The 24,296-nt window shown below is 34.0% G+C and overlaps 3 protein-coding genes across 3 annotated transcripts; 2 read left to right on the forward strand and 1 right to left on the reverse strand.

Moving 5' to 3' along the window:
- Window positions 1–2,851: 2,851 nt before the first annotated feature.
- On the forward strand, window positions 2,852–10,735 carry LOAG_01420 (hypothetical protein; the record flags this gene model as incomplete). The annotated part of the gene is made up of 17 exons (XM_003136959.1): window positions 2,852–3,206; window positions 3,407–3,504; window positions 3,673–3,823; window positions 4,003–4,190; window positions 4,660–4,774; window positions 4,841–4,944; window positions 5,259–5,464; window positions 6,013–6,153; window positions 6,534–6,660; window positions 7,000–7,157; window positions 7,765–7,879; window positions 8,399–8,533; window positions 8,701–8,820; window positions 9,432–9,604; window positions 9,916–10,042; window positions 10,172–10,330; window positions 10,559–10,735. 17 exons carry the CDS (start codon window positions 2,852–2,854, stop codon window positions 10,733–10,735), a joined length of 2,649 nt encoding a protein of 882 aa, XP_003137007.1.
- Window positions 10,736–12,851: 2,116 nt separating this feature from the next.
- Window positions 12,852–17,220, forward strand: LOAG_01421 (hypothetical protein). Its single transcript, XM_020445742.1, has 5 exons — window positions 12,852–13,059; window positions 14,526–14,743; window positions 15,874–15,984; window positions 16,369–16,500; window positions 16,857–17,220. The coding sequence occupies exons 2-5, from the start codon at window positions 14,528–14,530 to the stop codon at window positions 16,986–16,988; spliced, it is 591 nt and encodes a 196-aa protein (XP_020303835.1). The 5' UTR covers window positions 12,852–13,059; window positions 14,526–14,527; the 3' UTR covers window positions 16,989–17,220.
- Window positions 17,221–20,912: 3,692 nt separating this feature from the next.
- LOAG_01422 (hypothetical protein) lies at window positions 20,913–22,627 on the reverse strand (the record flags this gene model as incomplete). Its single annotated transcript, XM_020445743.1, has 5 exons — window positions 20,913–21,084; window positions 21,168–21,341; window positions 21,761–21,990; window positions 22,135–22,302; window positions 22,514–22,627. 5 exons carry the CDS (start codon window positions 22,625–22,627, stop codon window positions 20,913–20,915), a joined length of 858 nt encoding a protein of 285 aa, XP_020303836.1.
- Between the last annotated feature and the right edge of the window lie 1,669 nt (window positions 22,628–24,296).

Genomic DNA, 24,296 nt, shown 5'->3' on the forward strand with positions numbered 1-24,296 from the left:
AGTGTTTAAAGTAATTACCAGGTAGTACCACTTGATTTTCAGGTAATACTGCAAATAGGACAGGTAGAGGAAGAAAAGTACGAAGAACTTGTTGTCTGGAATGATAACATTATTTTTGCAGCAGGTAGATATGATATCCCGAAAAATATACTGTGTGGTAGAAAAGTTTTTGGACATGTAGTATAATTTTACTTTTAATTTGTCATATTGCGCCATTTTAGTGATATTTGCATCTATCGTCTCAAAAGCTTTCACATAACTGAATTTGTGAAGGTGATCATCAACATATACTTCGTGAACTATTAGGTTAACTTTTATTGACTACAAATCTCGCATGGAAGGATGGCGATAGAAGAACTGTCAAGCTTAGAAGTAAGTTAGATAAGGAACGCGATGTTTCTAAATTGCTCAAGTTTGGATTGAATTGATTAGCTAATATCACTTGACATTCTAGCCACAATTTTAGTTAAGAGTGATTGGTTAGGAAACAATTTGCTCATCATTTCAGTTATTACCCAAACCCGAACCATTCCTGCGAAAGTAGGAATTATTAGTAACCCTTGATGATTAGAAACTGAGTAATTTGCATAACGATTAGATTTGCTCTTGATTTGCATATCTGTGCAGTCACTTAGACTGATAGCTCGTCATTAAATTGCAATAAAAAAAAAGCTCACCACGAACCTTTATCTTACTGGTATGCAAACTTAGAACGAACTGAAATCTCGATCATTTTAATCTATCTTCGAAGTTTCACATGCGACAGATTTGCACGTAATTCACCTTCAATACCGTGTTTCTACCCTTATTTAAAGTTGTATTTTCTCGTTGCATTGATATTGTACGATCGTTTTGAAAGATCTGGTGTAGATCCATAAACCTCAGTGATTAAGATACATCCATCCATTTTCATTTTCATTTTCCGATAGCCTCCAACATTACATAGCTTTTTCATATGACTAATGTAAGTTTTGAAGGCAAAATACAAACATTTGTGCTATAGCAATGAAACTAAATATTGTTATTCCAACTTTATTTGGCGTAATATGAGGTTATTAGAATTTCTGATCACGTGATACTGATGACACTGATCACTTAGGAAAGACTGACTCAAATATATTGGTGCAAATCTTTCACTGAATGAATCTCCGTCTGTCTCCTCGCTGATTTTACTTTGGAAAACTTCCTACACTTAAGAAATCGCTGTGGTTTACCAATCCATGAATTTGATTGAGAATTCGAAACCTTCTGAAGAAGAAACATTGCTTCAAAATTTCCATATGCACTCTGAAGTTTAATTGATAGTTTTGTTATGACAATATTGAATTATTGTCTGTTTTACTTGAATTGTGCACTTATTTTAATCCATCACTCATTGCAGTGTTTTCACTCGCCGCGGTCGGTTTGTTCGAATTTTCGAAAACTTTTTGGTGGTTTGGCTGTTGGTAGTTTAGTAGGTTTTGTCTTTTCGAGGTTTGGATTTACGGATTTGGAATCTTACGCAGTTGCGATTGTGATGGCAATGAGCAGCAAGTAAGATTTTGCTAAATGTTTTGCTCGCTGATATCGCTTATTGGTGTCTTATTTCTTACTAACATTGTTTTGCCTGAAATAGTGATATATCAATTGCTGTATCGAATAAGTTCTGTCAATAAGTAACCATTACTGTTGTGATAAAAAAATCATCAAGAGTGCTGTATGTCAGTTTGGGTTTCAACACTTCTGGGATCACGTAAAGGTGGCGTTCATAGCTGCTAAGAATCTGGAGCTCCTCCAATCTGATTCATTTGCGCGTATTTATTATTCCACGAATTATTCAACGTTATGGATTTCTCATTTTGTTTCCAGACTTTTTCAGAAGTAAAAAGAAAAAGGATTAGTTGCTGCGTTAGGTCGTAAAACAGTCAGAAGGGTACAGTCATCTTTTTGGCAAGCATTGGAAGCAAAGACCGAAAAAATAAGCTCATCAAAGTCTTCCAAGGTGGTCTTATTATTTTTCCTTAATGGATAGAAACATTCTTTGTTTGTGACATAGATTCAAAATAAGATCGCAATATCAGTGATATCAGTGACCGCAATTGATTTATGAATGAGTACTTTATGAAACCGATAATAACTACACAAATGTTTAAAATTTAGAGGAAATAATATGCATGTAAGTAGTATGCTGCAGTAATTTCATATTAAATTATGCAAAGGATAATAGAAAAGGTTGTTCATAGGAAGTCTTACTATCATTCAAATTAAAAAACTGGTTGCACTCTTTGCGTATCGAAAAGAGCTAAGGTAGGCGTGACGCGTCGTGAGGTCATTTCGCTTGTACATCGGTTCTGCATAAGTATTTGTTCGTGTGGATGATAGCTGATTGTTTCTAAAGAAGTACATATTGGAGTGCACTTCGCGCTTCCATAGGTAGGACAGGAACAATGAAAGAAAAAGGCGGCATATCATGATTTGAATTCATTCCAATGTAATTCTGACGAACTGAGGAAGAGTAGGAAGAAAGAGTAGATGAAAGAGGAAGCAAACGGTGAAATTATTCTGTCGCATCATTCTATTTTTTCAGCATTGCTCTATTTAATATGATTCTGAATAGTATCTTGTACTTAATGTACTGTTTTGATAGTTGATTCTTAACTAATTGAAGTCTATGAATGGTGTAGATCATTTTTGCTCACATTTCAGGAAATTATCATTCCTCATTTTATACCCAAGCAAGGACACCTATTCGTATGTTTCAGTTACTCTAAGAATTAATTACCAGTACTGGTATATTTAATGCCAATGAGGTGTCACTGCGCAGATAGTGAAGTCACCATGAAGTCACCACTACAGTAACGCAGATTCGTCAATGAAGTCTGAGGATGGAAAAGTACTAGTGAAATATTGTTTGGATTTCCAGGATATAAACGAGTGTCATTCAATACAAGCAGCATCGGGAAATGACGATTCATTCGTAACGTCACTGACCAATGTAGATGTGTCGCTTCCAAGTAATTCCTCTGGTAGTTATGTGACAGCTTTTTGTGAAAGTGTTGGTTCCAATGAAATGTTCAATAGTATGTCTCCAGCTGCATCTGGTCCTGAAGATGTAGATGGAAAGTCCAGGAGACAAGGAAGTTTTGACGCCGACTCCGGAAAGGGTGGTTCACCTCTGCCGCCGCAACATATCGATGTTGATATTTCGGATTTGGAAATACATGATGGTTATTTTTGCTCGTTTAGATTTTTCTAGTTCCCCTTGATAATTTTAAACTCGTCGAATACAGTGTACTGGTTTTTACTTTTATAGTAAAGAAAATAAGCGTATGAAATACCTTAAAAAGTTTTCAGGCGGTAATCTGTTACGGCTGTAACAGCTGTGCTGCCTTTGTGAGGCACTTTGATTTAGTATTCGTGACTACAGAACATGTAAAATTAAAAAAGTATGAAGCTTCAGAAACGGTGACGTCAACATTGCTCTCTCAGGTGTCACGGAAAGGTTCACTCGAATTGTTGAATAAAGTTTGTTGTTTTCTGATACTATGTGTTCAGGAATATGTTTTTCCGTTCTTATTTCCCATTTCTTTAGATTCTTCAAACACATTGTTTGGGACCATTTCGCTTTTCCTAATTTCGAGCGTTGCAAGAAAAGTAATTGAACTCGATTCAGCTTCGATTCAATTCTTGCAGGGAACTCGAAATATACGAACCATCTTGGATGAGCTTCAATCGGAGGCAGTTAGTGATGATGTAAAAGCGAAAAATTTGGCTTCTTTGAACCGAGTTATACTTCAGTGCAAAGACTACATGCAACGCTATTCAGTACGGCAAGATTTAATGTGTGAGCAATCTATGAAGAGTTTATTGTTGATCATTCGGAGGGAAAAAAAACTTGATCTTGGGTTGCACCAAAAAAGCCTGTACTTCAGTTGATTAATTTGGATTTATTTTTGGGTCGCTGGAATTTGCTTTTAATTTCGATTTGCTTTTTGAGAAATACTGGTAAGGATCCATTTTTAGCGTTGGGTCTATTCAATGCATTACCTAGCCTGATTGAGTCACGAAATCGAGGAGTAGAATCAGAACTGGAAATATTTTTCGCTAGTGAATCCAATGATAATCTGGTGGGCAGTGGTACTCGTCATCCAATCGATATCTTTCAAAAAGCATATGTGAAAGTTAAGCACTCAACGTCAGCTGAGATTTTGGTATCTTTTTTTTAAAAATTTTTTCCGACTTTGGTGGATTTTGGTATGAGAAGTGTGTTGATTGTACTGGTTTAATTTGTTTAGTTTAGAAATTGTTCTATGATACAGCAAAATTCCATTGCAGACTTTTGTTATTATGTTAGGATTGAGTTTTGAAGTTTAATGTTTTCTACAGATTGCAGGCTTTGCTTGATGGAATGCATTTCAAAAAAATATTTTGCAAAAGAAATACATTTCCCAAAAAAAAATTGCAGTTATAAAAATGCATGTTAAAAACAGTTACATTTCAAAGCGTCACACATTCAACGGCCTTAGGACTTTGAAAATTATCTGAGAAAGTCAAATTTTTGATTTTTCTTTTTGTTTATCTGGAAAGACAGATTGATCGCGATCTCAGAACTAGCTTCATTAGTATTAAATTAAACGGATGGTTTTTAATTACAAATATTTTCAAAGTGTCTTTATTTAGCTGGATATACTAGAGCTTATCGCCAAAATTCAACCAAGTGGCAAAAGACTATGGGGTGTACTCCATTATCTTCAAAGAGGTCACATGCGGAACGCAGGAGTGCAAACTGAAATGGGTAACTTTGGTTATTTTTTAGCAGAAATAATGTAACTCTCAGAAAAATAAATTGATAAGATTTCAGTAACAGAAAACGACTCATGTGATACTGCACCTTCTCAAAATGTTGCCAGAGGTACTAATGTTCAAGATCACCTAGTGCTTAACAAATTCTCGCCAATACCACAGGTTTTCGATTCCTTTAGTATCCTGTTTTACTTTATTTTATGATTTTATTTTTTTTTCAAACTGTAATGGAAGTTGTTAGAAACACCCTTGCCGTCTAACTTATCACTAGATTGTAATGACTGTTAATGTTTGACATAATCTTTCACTTCACTTCTATTCTTTAGGGGTTAACGTTAGACCTTGGAATGCCCGAATGAAGTTCCAACTTAGATGTTTTGATCAATACCCAAATTCCTATCCGATTTTTTAATTTTTCATGTGATACTTGTATCATTTTGTGTGATTTCTGACTGAGCAATGGGTTGTTTTTCAAGACAATAAGACGACCTCGATCGACTTCTCGCATGAAACGCCGTAGTGGAAATCGGCAGATCGAAATGGCAAATATTCCATTCATAGATGATGATACTGCTACAGTACCTTCTAGCACGAAATTAGATGAAAGGAATGAGGAGAAAAATCACAGTTTAAAAGAATCGCCAAAATCACTACAATATCTACTACCTACTAAGAAACAAAGGTAGGTGAGGAGATTAATTGAAGTAGAGCCATGCTAGAAGTGACTTAGGTTTCTTGGTTCTCTGAAAGGTATCGAATAAAAGCTAGCTTATTCCAATTGGCTTCAACTACTGATGATTTGACGCTTCAGCATCATTAATCATAGTGCACTAGACATTTTATGCAGACATTTATCAGCGAATTCATTGTTATTTTTATTTAAGATACTAAGCTTCATTTTACATTTCAATACACATAGATTAGCTACTATTCAAGATCTTAGAAATCTATTTTGTTTTACTATAGTGGGGAAGAAGACACTTGGCAGAGTGGCTACCAACATTTATTAAATTACATGGAGAAGTTACTTTTCTTGTAAAAGCTTGTAATTTTTCTTGTAATTTTTCTCTTTAGTCTATTCGTGATGCAGTGAACTTCGTTACCGGTTTTCCCAGTAAAGGTAATAAAGAGAGAATAATCATTTAAAATGTCGAATCATTTAAACCCGATTCAAAGTTACTTTCCGGGAACGATTTTTGTCTTGGGATGTTAACAGATTATGCATTTCAGTACAGAGAAGCCAGCAATTGCTTCTATACCTCCTCCACCTCCTCTACCTCCACCTGCTCCTGAGTTTCTGAATACTTCACTCGTAAGACAAAAACCGGTTACTGGATCACCAGTTGTCGTCAAATCAGTTTCCATTTATAAGTAATGTTTTCTTGTTTGTTTTTTCACCGTATTAACACTTGAGAAACCTGTACTTGAAATAATCCTAATAATTTTTTTCCCCTTCTCTCATTAAGACAAATGTTACTATTTGCAGATTATAGCCATCCGTAATGGAAGTCTAATACAGTTTTAGAGTTGAAATCGTAATTGAGCCTCTCAATTGCTTTTTTATGCTTTCCTTTTAAAATACCAACGGATCCAATCAAAACTATAACAGAAATTCAGTTATACTGGAATTGGGATCCGGCTGAGATAGAAGTCTCTAATCGACAACAAAAATAAGCTTTTTCACAGCATGTCTTGACGATGTTTGCAATGGCAATTTGTAATATCTACTGTAAATTTTATATATTGTCAAGGAAGAAATGTGCAACCAATACAGTTGCATGGGAGACGGTCAAGCCGGAGATGATAGTGACACGGTCGACCATATGGAGTGATCAGGGTGGCATTTATGCTGAATTTAATGAGCAAGAACGCGAACGGGTCAGTAAGATTAAGATGCTAAATCCAGCTAATATTTATAGAAAACGTTTTCAAACATTCTGTATGAACCACCTGTCCCTTTCAGAACCTGCCGATTTCTTTTTAAGGGATTTCAAGAATTGCCTAAAAGTGTGGGAACGGGAAAACAATCACTTGCATTCTTCAAATATGGAAAAACTAAATCAAGTAGGGAATTATTACAAAATTCACTTCAGAAAGATTGCTTTTGAAAGGCGAAGGAGGAAGTATTATGAGGCAAATATTATTTGCACTAAAAGTTTGTTGTCACCTCTTCCAGACTCCTAATTTGTTTAGTTTTTTTCTGGAATAAATTTGCAGCTAGAAAAAGTTTTTGAACGAACACATCCATGCAGTTCTCGTATTACCGCAACTGAAGAGCGAACACGAAATATCAGTGTTGATCATAAAAAAGAAGCTGCCGCAATTGGTGGTATTACGGAAAAGCGGGCGCTCAATTTGGGTATCGTCCTTGCGAGGTGATCAATTATAAAAAATTCAAAAGACCTGCATCCTTTGTAACAACGACCTACTAGCTAGATTCTCATCTTAGAAATTTGTCTTTCGTTAATGCATCTAAGTGTCAACAGAACTTTTATACATCACGAATATCCCTTTGTTGAACAACACGAAATTGAGCTTAGCGTGCGACCCAACCATTCGAGAAAATGCTATTTGAACTTTGAACTAAAATGCTATTTGAACTGAACAATATCCACAACCGTAATAGTTTAGCAACATTTGCTGCAGTTTTTTATAGTATTTCTTTCTAGGCAAAAGCATTCCAAAGTACCATGTCATGCAATGTAGACATGACGTGCCATGGCATGCAATGCATGCAAAGCCATGTCATGCAGTACGTGCATGATGTGAATGGCATACATTGCATGTTATGGTACTTTGGAGTGGTTTTGAAATACATCTCAGAATATATCGTTTTTACTAAGCCTTTACGCCGATGTTATCATACTATAAACGGTCTTGAAATTTGGGAAATAGGAAAATTTTGAAATAGAACACAAGAGTGGAAGCATTTAATCTTTCGTTATTTCATTTTCATTTAAATCTTCAATGTTTGTCCTTGAGATTTCGTCCACTTACATTGGAACAATTGGTACGAAAAATGGAATCGCTTGCAATTAATGATCTTCCTCTCGACTATTTAGCTTCTCTTCTAAACCACTTTCCATCGCCTGAGGAGGTTACTTTTTTTTGTAAATTTAAATTTCTTACAATAGGACACATGCCATAAATAATACTGTAAATATAATTTTCTTTTTATTTTGAGCAAAAAGATCTATCTATCTATTAGATATTTAGAGGATCTATCTTGACTCTGTTATAGTTCCTTTTTTCTGAAAAGATTGGGAAAATCTCTTTTCATCGAATTGTTAGTTGCGTAAACTGATACAATAGGTCTGTGACAGAAAGTCATACTATGTGTGATAGTTAACAGTGATCAATAACGCTAAGTGAAAAAAAGTAGAGATGAAAAAAAAAAGTAGTTGAATGGGATCGCTGGTATTAATAGTTATGCACGGCAGAGAAACTTCCCCTTTGCGAACTTTTTTGAAGTGTCATTAATTTCATTAGTTACTGTTCGACATTGAATAATAATAGTAAAAGATTTCGCATTTTATTTTATTATGCCATGATGCACGCTTTCTTCTGTACTCTGATCAGCTAGTGGAAATCAATCGTTGGACTAAATTGTTTGCAGCTCACGTATTTTGCAAAAGTGAAGACCGCCGATAACCTGAAAGATGCCGAATTATTTTGTTTCTTAGTTGCACGAAAACCATTACTGAAGTTGCATATCGAATTGAAAGTTCTTGCTGACAACATTGTGAATGATGTGAGTTTATTTCCGTGATTAGACTGACTATACAGTAAGTGATGATGTCATTGTAACCGCGTGATCAAATCGTAATTGAGGGAATTCCTTTCATAGAGGTCCAGTTTGGAGGATCAGGTTAACGAATCTTGTTCGGAAAAACGAAATCTTGTTCCTCTGATTTCCAGCTTGCACGACAGCTTGATTGCACCCGCCTGCTTCTGACCGCAACCAGTGAACTTCACAACTCTACCTCCATCAACGTCTTTTTTCATCGCTGCTTGCAGTATGGGAATTTCCTCAATCAAGTTTGTCTTACTCCCTTACAATTAATAATTAGTTAATTATAAGTTATTTGTAACTTAAGAAAAGGAGAAAAACAGAGTGTTAAATAATATCCTTGTTCTTTGCAGTCGTACATTATATTAGATGTTTATTATTTTGGATATTTAAGAATTGCAATTTTCCACATCTCATTATTCAATTCAGTACTGTGTATATTTTGTCGACTCATCTGTATTCTCTATGCTGTCTTTGCTTTGACCTCATTCTTTGTTGTACGTGACTATGTATAGCCATTTCACTCTCAGGCTTCCGTTGTTAAAAGTAGATTATGCTTGAACTGTTACTTGTTTTCAATTTCTGGTTGAAAGTATTAGATTGCTAGCTAATCAGATTATCTAGTTGTGCGGGAGCTTAGAAACTCCGTATTTCTAGGCTCCCTCACAACTCTCGAATATCAAAACGCTCCTTTTTAATCTAGCAACCAAACTGAATCGCCAACAACTCGTAACGCGCCTTTTGTCAATATTGAAGTGTTATTTTATCTAATTTAAAGCTAGAAAAAGGTAATAATAAGTAATTTAATCGAGTAAATTGCTTAAAAAATTGTTTCGTCAAAAAAAGTCCAGTACTTCAGTCAACTTTCGCAGCTGGTGCTTCTGGATTTGCACTCTCATCATTGTTGCCTGCTCTGAATACAAAAGGAAATGGTGTAACAGCTAATACACGTCTTGTTGATGTTTTGGCGGAATATGCTGATGAAAGTTTACGAGCTGTTGTGAAAGTCCTGGATTTTTTGGAACCTGCAAGGTTAGTGCTTTCAATGTACTTTATTGACCATATGTACATTTTTTTTTCGAAAACACTGATTCAAGCTATAAGGTGCAGTATGTAAAAAATCGCGCGGAAGCAGGCAAGGAAAGGAGTAAGGAGATTGGAATTGATTTTCTAAGTGAACCAAGATAATTAGCTTTACCTTGATAAGCAGCATCAAATATTTAGGACCAATATTTTTTGGGATAACGTATCTGGCCTTGTTTAAAACAGTGCAGTTTTTTCCATCCTTCACTGTTCGAAATGTTAATATTTTCCAGCTCTAGAAAAGGAATACAAGTTTTCAGGAAATATTCGATAGACGACTTGGAGAAATCAGAAGCATCACTTCGTCGTTCTTTGGAAATATCATTAAAAAGTTTGCAGGAATGTGGTGATCGTGAACTTTATGGTCACTATTCCCCCATCATTATGGTGTGTAGATTTCATGTGAAAATTTTATTCTAGCTCTACGGTTGCAGGTACTCCCAACCCAACATCAATAGCAAAAACTGACGGAGATTAACTGAAATTCTTTGAGACAACTTCTTTTTTTTCTTACAGGACTCCACGGCAAAATGTGGGCAGTTAGCACGATCTATCAAAAAAGTACGCAATAATGAGAACTGCTTGAAAGAATATTACTGTGCTTCCCAGTTCAGTTTGGAAAATATCCTTGAAATCCTGAGCCAGGCTCTCAGACTTTTCCAGGACTCGCTTAATGTTGGTTTAAATTTTATCGTTTATTGTGAAACATTATCTAATTATTCATTGGTTCAGCATATTGTTTCTCCCACCAACCATTTCATAATAGTCAAGAATGGTAAAAGATGTGGTCAGATATTGCGATATATTAGTACTGTGGTGCCAGATATTTGACATATCAGTTGCTCATCTCTCGCTTTGTTATATGACATATATCGGTTATTTTATCGTGTATCAGAATTTCAGAAAGCAGAAACACGTGCCGCTCGTGCTCAGCGGATGCAACAACAGCGTATTGATGCTGGTCACGATACCGTTGCTGTTCGCGGAAATAGATGTCGAAGAAATGGTCGAATTAGAACCTTTGAACTCCCAAATGTGAAGAATCTTATTGACATAATTAATTCAAATGAATGCCGTTAGAGAGACAAGTTTCAAAATGTCTTTTAATTCTCCGTTCTTTTTTTTTTATTCTACTTTTACATGTTTTTCAAGGGGTTGGGTTGTACCGTTTGTAATAGAGGTCGTTACAAAATAACGAAGCAGACAGGATAAAAGTGGAATTTCTAGACTTCAAGTCCAGTTTGTAGTCACTAAACACAGTATTATGCAACAGCAAATATTTTAAATTAAATTACTCGTTTCTGTTATATTTCTCATCTTTTATTCTCTTTAGTTTTTTATGACTGGTTTTGCGCTCAGGTCTATACGCGATATATATTGCGGTTACATAAATGATTTGGTCGTTATAGGCTAAATTAACACTCAAGTTTTAAGTCTTTCTTGCAGGCATCATATTATATTAGACCAGCGCTACTATGGTAACCGAGTTATAACTTCTTTTAACTGATAATTGACTGTTATGATTATTTTTGCCTTGATTTTTATATATCCTCTTTTTTATGCAGATGTATACAGTGATCTCATATCGTGAAATTATACCATATTTTCATCCTTAATCAGCTTGAAATCAAATTTAACTTTGAAGTTTGGATCACTAAAAAAGTGTACTATCCGAAAATGATTTACACACTGGTCGGGCTCACTAGAACTTCCGTTAATTTAAAACCACACTACATAATGTATAGGGTTCAGTTATGATTTCATTAAGATATATACGATACACAGGTTAATAGGATCTCTCTACAGGCTTCAGTGTCAGCTAGTTCTGTTGGAATTTATATATAAAATGGGTTTTTCATTTGATCGTGTTTAACATGCACTTGAATACATGTCTCTTCATGCTTCCATTGTTATGTACATATTTGCCGATGTGAAAGTCAGTTTTTTCCCACATATATGTATGTTTTGCCAAAATTAAAATCTGAAACATATTTCCTCCCTATTCGGGATTTGTTTTGTTTGGAAGGAAGAGGTCAAGTGCTTCCATTTGGATTCTTTTTTCCGTTTCCTCTTTTGTGGAGCGAAAAAAAAAGAAATGGTTCACATTTCGCAATTTCTCGATAACTGCGATTGTTGGGAATAACGCCGGTTGTGTTAGCACACTCATCCGTCGGATAAGGTTATTTACAGCCTACAAATGGGAAGATCCAAAGACATCCTGTCTCAGATCATCAATGATAAACTGCCATTATGGACATTCGGGACAAGTATTTGAGCGCCATCAGTTGTACAACTGTGTCTGTGTGTACGTGTGTATGTCTATATGTGTATGTATGTGTCTGTATATGTGTGTGTGTTCGTGTGTGTGTCTGTGTTAGTATGTACTCTATGTACATCTGCCATGGATTTATTTATGAAAATTGTTTCAATGGAGAGTGGAAAAATGATGTTGTCATCTTGCATCGTCGGTGGTGTCTACTATGTATGCATATTGCATAATGCATGTTGATGATGGCTGTGTGTGTGTGTGTGTGTGTGTGTGTGTATGTATGTATGTGAGCGCACATTTATACAAGTGCGCTCGTCCCCTCGAAATCCATGTCCTATGATTGTTGTCGTTGTTATTGATTGTTGTTGCTTTCAACTGCTTGTCACTTCATCTCACTGCTTTTGTAAGCATACTCGGTTCTAGTGAATAGTTAGATTAGCTGTTGACTGTTCACTTCCTATCATTCACATATCATAAAAAAGGAATTAGTTGTTGTTTAACTCTTTCTCTTTCGATGATCTATGCTGTATTTGTATTTGTTGACTATAATGACACTCTCCGCCATAGTGTATTTGATACTAATTAATAACAAAATTTTGTGGGTAGTATAGTAGTATGGATAAGGACTGAGAAGGTTCACTTATCCGAGCTGAAGGTGAATAGTAATTAAGGATTTAAAGATATAATGTTGGAGCCTTAAATGGCTATACGATGAAATAATAGTATTGTTTAGTGGGGTTTAAAGTTGAGAAAATATTTATTTATCGAACTATTTCACATCTTGTTGTCGGGGAAAGATCTTGTAGGTTTATTTTTGTTGTTTTTAACTCCGCAATGTTAATAGTAACCTTTATTGGTCTTATACGATATGATACAATATCGTACTGAAACAGTGATGGGGACGAAATGAATAGTACACAATAAGTATTAAAGGATACCAAGCGGTGTTATCGTTCGTGCTGTTGAACTGTCATATTGCCGCCTCTCTGCCGTTGAACCGTTGTCGTGATTCAGTGCCTGACTGTGCTGTCTCCTTGAACGCCTGCGTGAGCTCAACGAGCTATCGGACTGCGGAACTGCAGATGTTGGAATGAGTGACTGCTTTGTAACTACTCGTCGAGATGATTGATCCTAGGTATTTTTATAATAACAAGTGGCTCAGCAGACCAGATACATTGGTTTAACTGCCAGCCTAGAGGCTCTTTATAAAATTTCGATATTTGCACATAAGTTCATCTCAACATTCCTACATTATCAATGCAACAAATGTCGCGAAGCCAAGAAAATGTTATAAGTGGTTTTCATTAGAATTCAGAATATTCTCAGATAAATGATTCATTACACGAAATTAATAAATATTTTCGATAACTAAAGTGATGAACCATTTGTCCAAATCTAACTCTTCCAATTTTCTAATCAATTTTAATTGCAATGTTTATATGTTGCAGACAAAGTTGATGTTTATTGTAAACTTTTTCAATTTGTTAATCAATCTTACAATTGTCGGAATATTATAAAGAACTTAGGTGCAACTTTAGCTACAGTTATCGAAATGAGAGAAACTTCTCGAATTCTTTAATATCCTCTTCCTTCTATAAATGTTTAATGCAGAATTGTCATTAAATTTATTGCTCTTGGTATAAAAGATGTATATTCGATGAAGAAATTCGTACCTGCTAGAAATCTTTTCGATTAACCCATGTAAACAGTAGTGATGAAATATTATCTGTGTTAGTTATTGATAAGGTCGGTGGCAATATCCAACTATTAGGATTATCGAAGGGCAGTTTTATTCTCTTTTGTATATAATTTCAAATTAATGGCAAATGACTGGAGCGTAGTTTTCACGGAAATGGGAGCTATTAGATGGACTGAAATAATTTAGAAGGAAATCCAGGCGTTTCACAAATCAATCTTACAGTGGCTTTAGAGACAATTTATTTGGTGTTTTCAGAGATATGTCTTCGTAATGGGGGCTGGGCTGTCAAGCATTTGTTCTAAAACCTTTCTTAGAAATACTCCTCAGGAATCATCATTTTGCATGCATTCTAAAGGAAATATAGTTTAGAATTTTATGGCTTCAGATGGATCATGTATGGTGAACAGTAAGTGGTAGCATTATCTGATATAATTTTGCAAAATTTAGTTTTGAAACTGGTATAATTTGCTAACTCTAAAGTAATTCGAGTTTAATGATTATTGTTTATATGTGATACGTTAAATTTATTTCAATAAATGGATCTTACATATTGCTGAGATCTTATATATTCTTTAAAAAGTGGATCTTACATATTTTTACATATTGCTTTTTAAATTTGTTTCACGGTCGGCTTTATTTTTATGTGAATTTTGACCTTTCAATTTAATTATGCTCAAGTATTTGCGTAGAATCTTCACTTGCATGTTCACAGATGCAAATGTTTGAAAGGGACTTTCTTTTCAGAGATATTGAAAATAAAAGTCTCGAATAGACATATACATTTCCGGATAGATTTCGCTTGAGTTTAGCTGAAGTGTGCTTAGGTGTTTTGCTGCGAGAAATGCTTGAAGTATACTTTTTTTCTTTTAATTGGTTCAAAATCACAGTTTTTCTTTTTGCAGTCATGGATAAGCAGTCGGAAAGCACAAAAATATTGGAAGTGGCGAGTGGCGATCAGTGGCCACAACAGAAACGTGATATTAGAGGTAAAGGAGTAGTAATCAACTCGCTGGCTGATTTGAAAATAGTTTTCCACAATCTGCTATATCCGAAAGACAACAAAGCAGTTGATCAGGCATTTCAACAGTTAGAACAAAAAACACATTTGGAACGAGAAAAGGTGATCTTGATAAATGTTCTCAAAAATAATCATTTATGGATAAAGGGAACAGTGATCGCTTAGCGATTATTTCAACCTTCCTCACATATGTGGGTCAGATTCCCGGCATAATATAAATAAAATAAATGATGGGAAATGTGCTCATCACAGATTTTTTTTGTTGTGATACCATATTTTTGTTTTTGAAGAAAGAGTATGAAGGTCAGTTTCATTAGGAATTTTAAAAGACTTTATATATAAAGTCAATTTCTTCGCAAACCTCAAGCTAGGATTTGTTAACCGCTATTAGTTCGCAATATTTTGGACAGCGGAATAAGCTGTTGCCATAACCGTTCGTTCTTCGCAGAACATCATTTTTATTAATTATCCCATGAATTTCTTTTGTTTTTATGGATACCGCATGAAATTCCTTTTTTTTTCACCCGTCCATGTATCTAGTAAATTACAATTTTGCGCTGTTCGTCTAAACATCGAGCAATGAACTGCAAATAGTTGTGCACGGCATACGCTGATAACGCAATATTTCGTAATCATCGCATTCTGAGTTTAGGATTCCTTGATTGGAGATTATGAACGGAAGTATCTTGTGTTGACCGTTTTTTTTCTAGACGATGACTGTATGTTTCCATGATCCAGCTAGTTTAATTTGACAGTAAAATCATGGTTAACAAGATCAAAACCCAGTCCATAAAATCTGTTCTTCATAATGCAGTCTCGTCATATCCAAATATCTTTTTTTATTTGTTTTGCATGACAGTTTCACTGCTCACATGTTTACTTGCTTTTTTTTGTTTTTTACATTACGTATCACCTTATCATCTCTGGATGAAATCTCTGCACTGTGATCCTACTCTGTCGTGATTATGATAAGTTGATGAGTCCATAGCATTTAAACAGTGATTTTATTAGTGTTTAAATAATGATTTTATTAGCATTTAAACATTGTTGTCAACATTAAATGTCAAGGATCTAGATTAGCTAATGTAATGTTTCTTTTCCAGGAAAGAAATATTTCATATTTCTAGCAAACGTAAGCCTTTATTACAGTCCTAGGCATGAACTTATGCTCTATAATAATTTTTTCAGCAGCTGATGTAACATATCACACTGAAAATTTCTGAAGATTTTAGATAGCTTATGCTGTTATTGCCCTTGCTGGATTGTACATGGTATTTGGAGCATTCGCTAGATTGTTATGTAATATTATTGGTTTCGCATATCCGGCATATGCTTCTGTCAAGGTAGGCGTTAGCTTGAAGACCGCTTAAATTGTACCACTTCATTTACCATATTTCGTAGTTGTTCATGGGAGAACCACCTTTCTCTTTCCCAACTGTGCTCCTTCGAGAAACAAGGTCATCAGATTTAAAACTGTTCCGGCGAAGATTGGGAAATATGGGCAACTTAATAGCTGAAGTGTAAGAGAGTTTGAAAGAAGTTCAGGGCAAGTTTCAGTAGTTTCAGTATTTGCGTTGGATTTTCCATGAGGAAGGCGATTCTGAATTAGATCAGCCAATTTTGAGTTGTGTTGAATTTCACTGACAAGGATATTTAGATGTTTTATCTTGAAAACTTGAAATAAAAATGGATGTAAAATATTCCCACTGGTAAAAAGATCGTTTTAGGCCATTCGAACCGCTCAAAAGGATGATGACACCCACTGGCTTATCTACTGGACAGTATTCGCAGCTTTTTCGTTGGTTGATTTCTTTGCCGAATTAATGTTGTACTATTTTCCCGTTTATTGGATCCTCAAGGTCAGATTGTGTTTCACAGTAAAGGCATCCAAATTTCTGTGCTCATATGAGAGGAATTTATTCCAAGTGTTCCTAAAGTACCAAATATACCGTAAATGCTACTCATTCTACTTATTGACCGTAATCCAGGCGCGTTTTACCGTAATCCAGTTTAACTGAAAAAAAAGTATAGTTGTAAGGATTACTTTTTGCAAGGTTATTTTTTTATTTTTAGTTGTTTTAATAAATGGCGAATTAGTTGCAAGATTATTTTAATAGATGACGAATTCAATTGCTTAATATCTAACTACTGCAGTATTTTATTAGTGTTATATGTTTACCCACAGGAGTTAACATACAAAATGAGCTTTTTTAAGGCGTTATTTATGCTCTACCTTTATCTACCGCAGACCTATGGTGCGATAGTTCTATACGATCGATTTTTGGATCCAGCGATTACAAAAGTAGATGCTTTGCTGAAGCAGTATATGGCAGAGAAAAAAGAGTAAAACACTGCTTTGCTTTAAAAATTTGCGGAGATCATTTCAAAAATTTTCCTTTTTACTTTGAACTTCTGTTTGCTGTCATCATTGCGATATTAAACGGGACTTCTATCTTGTTTCTGTAAAAATTAAAAAGCATAAACAACATCCATGGATAAGATGGCTTTGTATAGAACTGCTTTTGTTCTGAACTTAAAACATATCACCGCATCTGAACTTTAAATACATTTGAAATTACTGGGTTGCTTTCATTTATCCTAACTCTTTCCAGGTTACATAATTGTTTTTTAAACGTTGTTTTCTGTAAATGATGCTGGAAAAGTGGCAATCTTTATGCATTGAAATTTTTATTGACTAATAAATATTTCTTGGTTACTTTTATCAATGATAGATGTGAGATTTGCATATGTAATACTATCAGCCATTGGCTTAGACTCGAAAGAAAATGAGGCTGTGAAGATGATTGATAGCGATTGGTTTTCAGAAGGTATGAAGATAAAATATGTTCCAAAGTTACACACCTCGTTTTAGTTATTCATTTTTCGTTAAAATTTGCAAACTATTGCTCTGAACTACAGCTAATGTTTGTTTGCTCACTTATCCCGTTTTATCATCCTCTTTTTCATCGCTTTTGAAAGCACGTGCAGGGATAAATTTATGGGTGGGAATTCATCATATGGGTAACATTGTTTCCAAAGGTCATTATAACAACAGACTTATAAAGGTTGACTTTGAGGATACTCTTCTGTCTGTTTCCATTGCGTTTGTTTATTCATCAGGTGTGTGTTGCAGGGTAGAGATCTGCCAAAGAAGAGATGTACCCACAAAGCGCTCCGCCAATGCGATACATAGATCTGCGATATTTCATTTCTCGTTTCCTCTCTTACAACCTTAATCATCTGTTCCACCTTAAACTGCTACTTTTTGGCTGAACACTATACTATAGAAATGGGGAAATTGAGATGCGATATGGTAGTCAATTCCCTCTTAGTTACAGTTTTTTTGTTTTTCTTTACAAACATGCTCTGCAGCTGATGCATGCGCAACATCCAAGTAGCTTGCATGCTAAACAGATAAGGAGTGGTATGAAGCAGCAAATGAATACGAATGATATTATTATCACAGATAGTAGTGACCTGAAATCATAATGAAGTATTTGGGAAATACACTTGCAAGAGCTAATTGATGTGATGCCTTACTTAAGGCAACGATTAGTGATAGAATTTGATTGCAATATGCATGAACTTACAATGTCCATGATTGGAATTCGATAGCACCATCGATTGCATTGGGTTGAGTTTTTTTCAGCCTTACATAGATTAATCGTTTCAATTGCAAGAAATAATCTTTCATAACCTTATAGAAATGATGATGATGATAAGCAAATGGTTGTCTTTTTGATTGATTATAATTCGATTCATTTCCTGAGCTTATCGTTAACGTGATATCTTCGTCCCTTACCTGATTGAAAAACACTGATCTGATAAAATTCAAAACAAAGGATGATACTGTAAGGTTTGACTTTTATCCAGAATAGAGTTTTCTTCTTTTAATCATAATAAAACAAGTGCTGGAAAGTTTTTGGTATCAAAAATTGGTGGAGATGGAAATTTAAACTTTAACATGACGATTTCCTTTCAGATGAAACAAGATTTCCGGATAAAAATGCAGGATATGTTGGGTTTCGTCACACATTACTCACATCAATTACTGTATAATCAATAATTGATAATGCAGTTGTAAGCAGTAATGAAGAAATGGTAATAATAGCCAGTAATTTAGAGTCAGTAGTTACTGAAATTGGAATCTGACATATTAATAATGTCCGGAAAATAATAAATTTCCCTTCGAGGCATCCTATAATTTCGGGTAAATGATGGATTTCCTTCCTATGTATAGCAAGAAAGAGATTAGTATCGATGTTGAGATTCCATTAGCTTCCAACAGATAGGTTTTTTTTTTGTATGGTTTCGAGGCAGAAAATAGGAATTCTTAAGAAATCTTTTTTCTTCATAAGAAAATTGCATTGGAAACTTACCAGTCATCATTAGATCATTAGCAATAATAAAATGCAAAATTCTTTCATTTTGATAATCAACGAGTTTCGTTTCGTAGTTCAGTCGAAATTTAAAAACAAAATTTATGGTTATTTTTTGGTCTTGCTTACTTACAGTAATGGAAGTGTTGTATTTTCAATTTTAGAATAAAGAACTGTGAAAATGATCTTTCAAGCATTTCATTTTTAAAAAAGATACTAGATGAAGAAAGTAAACATCAAATTTACGGTAATCACAGCAATCCTGTCTAATTTCCATTTGGCGTACTTATCTGATGCATATTGAAACCCTAAATTACTGATTAAAAAAAAAGTTTCTAGGAAACTTTACAATTCCAATGTTTTCCGCTTTACATATTTTCCTTATTCTAAACGTAATGAGTCATCGTTGAACTTGAAGATTTTTCTTTTGCGACCTAATGAGCAATGTTTGTAAAAATACAGCATGAGGATTAATCGATCATTAACCCTCAATGTTAACGTAAGGTTTCTTTTCCTTTATCCTGACTCATTATCAAAATTCTTATCATAACAAGATGATTTGTGACATCTTCCTAGCAACATCTTGATAAACAGTTTTGCCAATGAATCATCGGAAAAAAACTTGATAGCACTCATCATTACTAATACATTAAAACGTCAAAGAGGAATGCCGCAGACTGGAATTGATGACAGGTGTCGCTGAAATCGTGAGAAGAAGCAGTGAAATAACAATTCCATTGTTGTTGATTTGATATCGTTGGGTATAATATAATATGCAGTATGTGTGGATATACTGTACAGTGTAAGCTAAAATTGTACATCCATTGTATCTGCGTGCTCTGGTAAAGGTGGTAATTTTTATGACCTCAGAGCTGACCTCTTGACCTGAGAATTGTACCAGGATCTTCCCTTATCCAATGAAGTAGAGGGTGCTGAGCACCAAAATCATTTCTGAAAGGATATCCACTAAAGAGAAATCATAGAAAATACATCAACGTAGAAATACATGCACGAAATTAGTTGAATAAACGATATCAAGCGTCATTGGGTTTCTCTTTCACAATTGCTATCATCATTAATTCGTGATATTGAAGCCGTAATTGCTAAATTTGTTATTGTATTAACTAAATTTATCGTAATAAAGGTATATGAGAAGGGGAAAAAAAAATTAAATATCAAAGAGACAGAATTAACCCTTTCAATCTTTGTCACAAGCAGAAAAAGAAAAAACAGGAAAACTGTCTACGACATTAGTTGACTCGTAGCAATTGGCGTACTTAGAAGGTTTTCAACTCGAAAATAGCTCTTGAAAGCAATAATAGTTTGTTTAAACCAGTAAAAATTAATTAAATCTAGCAAAAAAAGAAATAAAAATTTGTTTTGAAGTAAAACAAATGAATGTTTGAATCATTTACAAGGTACTTTAGAACGAGTTATCAACGATATGAGAGAATACTTCCTGGTATGGTATGACATGGTTTTTTAGGACTTCTTATGGTTCTTATATTGATAAACGATATAATGCTCAATGAATTATTGCTAGCATTGTAAGGACCATTTAGTAGCTATAACTGTAGTATTAAGTTTAAAAATAATAAATATTATTCTTGACATTAAATATTATTTTTAAATATTATTATAAATATTATTTTTGACATATAGGTGCTTCATTAGTTTTCAAATAAGACATGACTTCAAAAGGGACTACGTTTTAATTAACGTTGACAAATGTGAGATGGCATCAATGGTATGAGTAGATTTACCGGATCAATATACGTAAAGCGTAAAAATATGTTTTATAGTGTGATGTTAAATTTTTATTAATTGCAAATCAATATCTTATAACCAAATAAAGACCGAATACGGATATTACAGATTGAATTTGCTCCCATTTAATCGATATAGAAAGTTTCAAGATATGGAAATAACATGAGTAACTTAACAAGCAATTCAATATGAGCTACCGGAAGCTCCCCTTTTTTTTCCATTTCCGTAAAGTTTGGAAGCGATATACGAAGGAAATCACGAATTCTTCCGAACGGACGCTGTTCCGATTTATTCTGTCTGAAACAAAACCACCTAATGATTAGATTGATAATTAATGTACCATTACAGTCTAAGAAAAAGTTTCTCTATAACTTTATTACTTTGTACAATCATCATCTATGAATAATTCATTTGGCAGAAATACAGCAGCATGCGTGATTGCAATTGATGACAGTTTGGTGCATGCATTCGAGAAATATAGCAATTCACCATATTCCACTGAACAACCGCGCAAATCCAAATGTTTTACCGCACCGTAAATTTGTTTCGCAGATCTCAAATTTCAATCATAATTAGCACAAGAATGTTAAGATATTGTTGATTGATTTAAAAGTTTGGGAATTCCATTTGGGCGGTAAGAGAATAATTAATAGACAAGACGTTTAGGAATTCATTTTCGTAAGCTTCGTAATGATAAACGATGCTTAAACTACAGCTTAGTTATTAAATAGAATGGAGAGAATGATTTGATGATTGAAATGATAAGTGGTGCCAGGAGCGCACGCTTTACATCTCACACTCTTGTCATGAATGGAAGAAAATCAGTTGACTATTTCTGTTCATCTTCACTTTAAGCCGTATTTTATCTATGACAAACCTTAACTTTTCCATTTTTTCATTTTTTTTTTGAAAATTTGAAAATATTTCAGAGTTTCACTTTGAAATATACTGGTGAAATTGGAAGAAAACAAACTTTTTCGTACGAATTTCAATATCTTGCAAATCCTGCAAATGTAGCAAATAAATAGGTTGAAAATGAAGTTTGCGTAACGCAAAATTAGGTATTAGACGTAGCATAAGACTAAGTTCTCTACGTATAGCATGCAATGAATATCGATTCTTCTGATTGATAAATGGGAAAGTTTGTCTCATTAGATCACCGATATGAAGATCGGTACGTGTATCCCAGTATAGTTTTGTGGCCTGTAACATATTGATTTGATATAAAACTCAAGAAAACATTAGCCATATTGCCAGAATGCATTTTCATACAAATATTAGTAATTAAATAATATTTAATCAAATGATTTGTACCGAACAAATCCCTTACCAATCTAGCAGCTCTACAAGTATCAGCGAATTTTTTTGTTCACGAATATTTAAGTTAGATGCAATTTGTGATAATAAAATCATTGGTAGTTTCTGTAAGGCAGACAATGATGTATCGTATTCCATTGCAATCACTTCGTCTGCATTATCCGACAGTGCACGAATTTTAGAATTTCGATTTTGTCTCTCAAATGAAAATTAATTTCTTAAAGTTTAGAAACATTTCAAAAATATTTTCAAATAAATTTTCAATTTCAAATTTTCAATTTTAATCTTAAATTCTAAAATTTTTCACAAAAATTTGATAATACTGAATAATTTTTTGCATGGATAAATCTTGTTGAATGGATCGATTTGTATTGCATTTATTTCAGTTCGATGATTTCAACCTTCTAACCGATGATATATTAGTAATTTGCTTGCGTTTTCGATCGTTACACTTCAATTTTTGTTGATTTTCAGTATAATTCTCATTACTAGCAGTAGTTGTGATCTTCTGGTCACCAGCCATACCTTACTCGCCCCCTTCCGATTGTGCGCAAATTGTTATGTAATGTGACAATTGTTATCGTTTTACAAATTAAGTTATTTTGCTGAAATTCAAAAAGAAATTTCATCTTTTTAAATTATGACACTTTTTCGAAAGTTTAATTTAAAAATTAATAAACCCGAATAATAAAGTAAGTACTCTAATGCACTTTATGAATAATAGGATTGAATTGCAACCTGTAGTCATACTAATACAAATATGGATAGTACTAAGGATAATTAGAAGGTTTAAATAAGAATTTGTCTAATAGGACGGAATAAATAGCCTCAAATACAAGAAAAGAAAGCCTTGAGGACTAGTAAATTTTGCCTAAAAAAGGATAAATTAAGAAGAAAGCAATGGAAGAAAATAAACTGTTCACCAAATGCCGAAATGTTAAAATAAATCAGTTTTTGCAAACCGGAAAACTTTTAAATGGAATATTTCATGTTTCTTTTAGAATCATCCTTGAGAATTGTTGTATTGAAATTGGAATTGAACCGTTGAAACTTTCTTTTTCATAAATTCATTTAAATTACATTTTCATAACAGGATCTTCTGTACCACGTCTAAAAATCTAACTGTTTTTCGGTTCTTCTGATTTTATAATGTTTCATTTCTTGTCTTCTACTATCTTTTGAGCAATGTCACCCTTAAGAAACAACAGTCAAGGCAATTTTAAATTTGAAAATGTTTTAATAGGTAATATGATAACGAATAAGAAATAAAGGGATCCCAATATATTTTCGTCAGTTTTGCTCACAAATTAAGTTAAAATACTATTTGCAAGTAGCAAAAGTCATGAAAAACTTTATGTTCAAGATTAAAGTTATTTACTAGTCAAGAGTAACCAAACAGTTTCTTCACATTAGCAATTTCTAGTTAGCACATTGTAATTAGCAGGTGACAAGACTAGCACTATTCTAATTGGTAGCAAAAGTACAAAGCATAACAGTTGAAAGGCATAACAGGGAAGAAAATAAAATTAGGTGAAATGTACTAATTAATTTCTAATTTCAATTCTGCTTTGTTTGTTGGCAGATTGCCGTCGTTTCTACAGACTTCCGGAAAATAATTTGTATTTCGAAATGAGAAAAAATAGTTTAAGTAATTGGTCTGATAAAGTTCAAAACACATTTCAACAACATTCCTTTCCGATCCTCATGCGTAATCAGTTTTTTTTATCACTTACCAAAGCCATCTCACTAGCTTGCTTGTACCTAATCCCCTCTCATTATCAAGTTTCAAAAGGAAAGTTAATGACTAATGAATCAACAAATTTTGCTCTCTTGTTCCTTTCATTGACTACTCAAAGATAGTTTACATTCCTACCACCTGCATCTCAACAATCATTTTGGTATCTCATTGGTTAGTGGGTCAGTTTATTAAACCTATCTTCTCAAACCTAAAATTCCTAAAATTCATGAAATTTCTGAAATTCACGTTAGATGAATAATCCCGAACAGTTTTTAACATACCTTCTGTAATGTCAATACAGATTGAGCAAATTATGTATCGTCAAAAGGTATGGATCGCAAACGAGTACGCGATACATTGTATATAAGTGTATGTATGTGTGTGTGTGTCTATGTGTGTGTGTGTGTGTGTGTGTGTGTGTGTGTGTGTGTGTGTGTGTGTGTGTGTGTGTGTG

This window comes from Loa loa, assembly GCF_000183805.2.
Source record: "Loa loa unplaced genomic scaffold supercont3.3, whole genome shotgun sequence".
NCBI lineage: Eukaryota > Metazoa > Nematoda > Chromadorea > Rhabditida > Onchocercidae > Loa > Loa loa.

Coding starts and splice junctions, on each gene's coding strand:
- LOAG_01421 (XM_020445742.1), top strand. CDS start 14,528: ATGGATAAGCAGTCGGAAAGCACAAAAATATTGGAAGTGGCGAGTGGC. Junction 15,985..16,368: donor CGGCATATGCTTCTGTCAAG/GTAGGCGTTAGC, acceptor AGATCGTTTTAG/GCCATTCGAACCGCTCAAAA. Junction 16,501..16,856: donor CCGTTTATTGGATCCTCAAG/GTCAGATTGTGT, acceptor AGCTTTTTTAAG/GCGTTATTTATGCTCTACCT.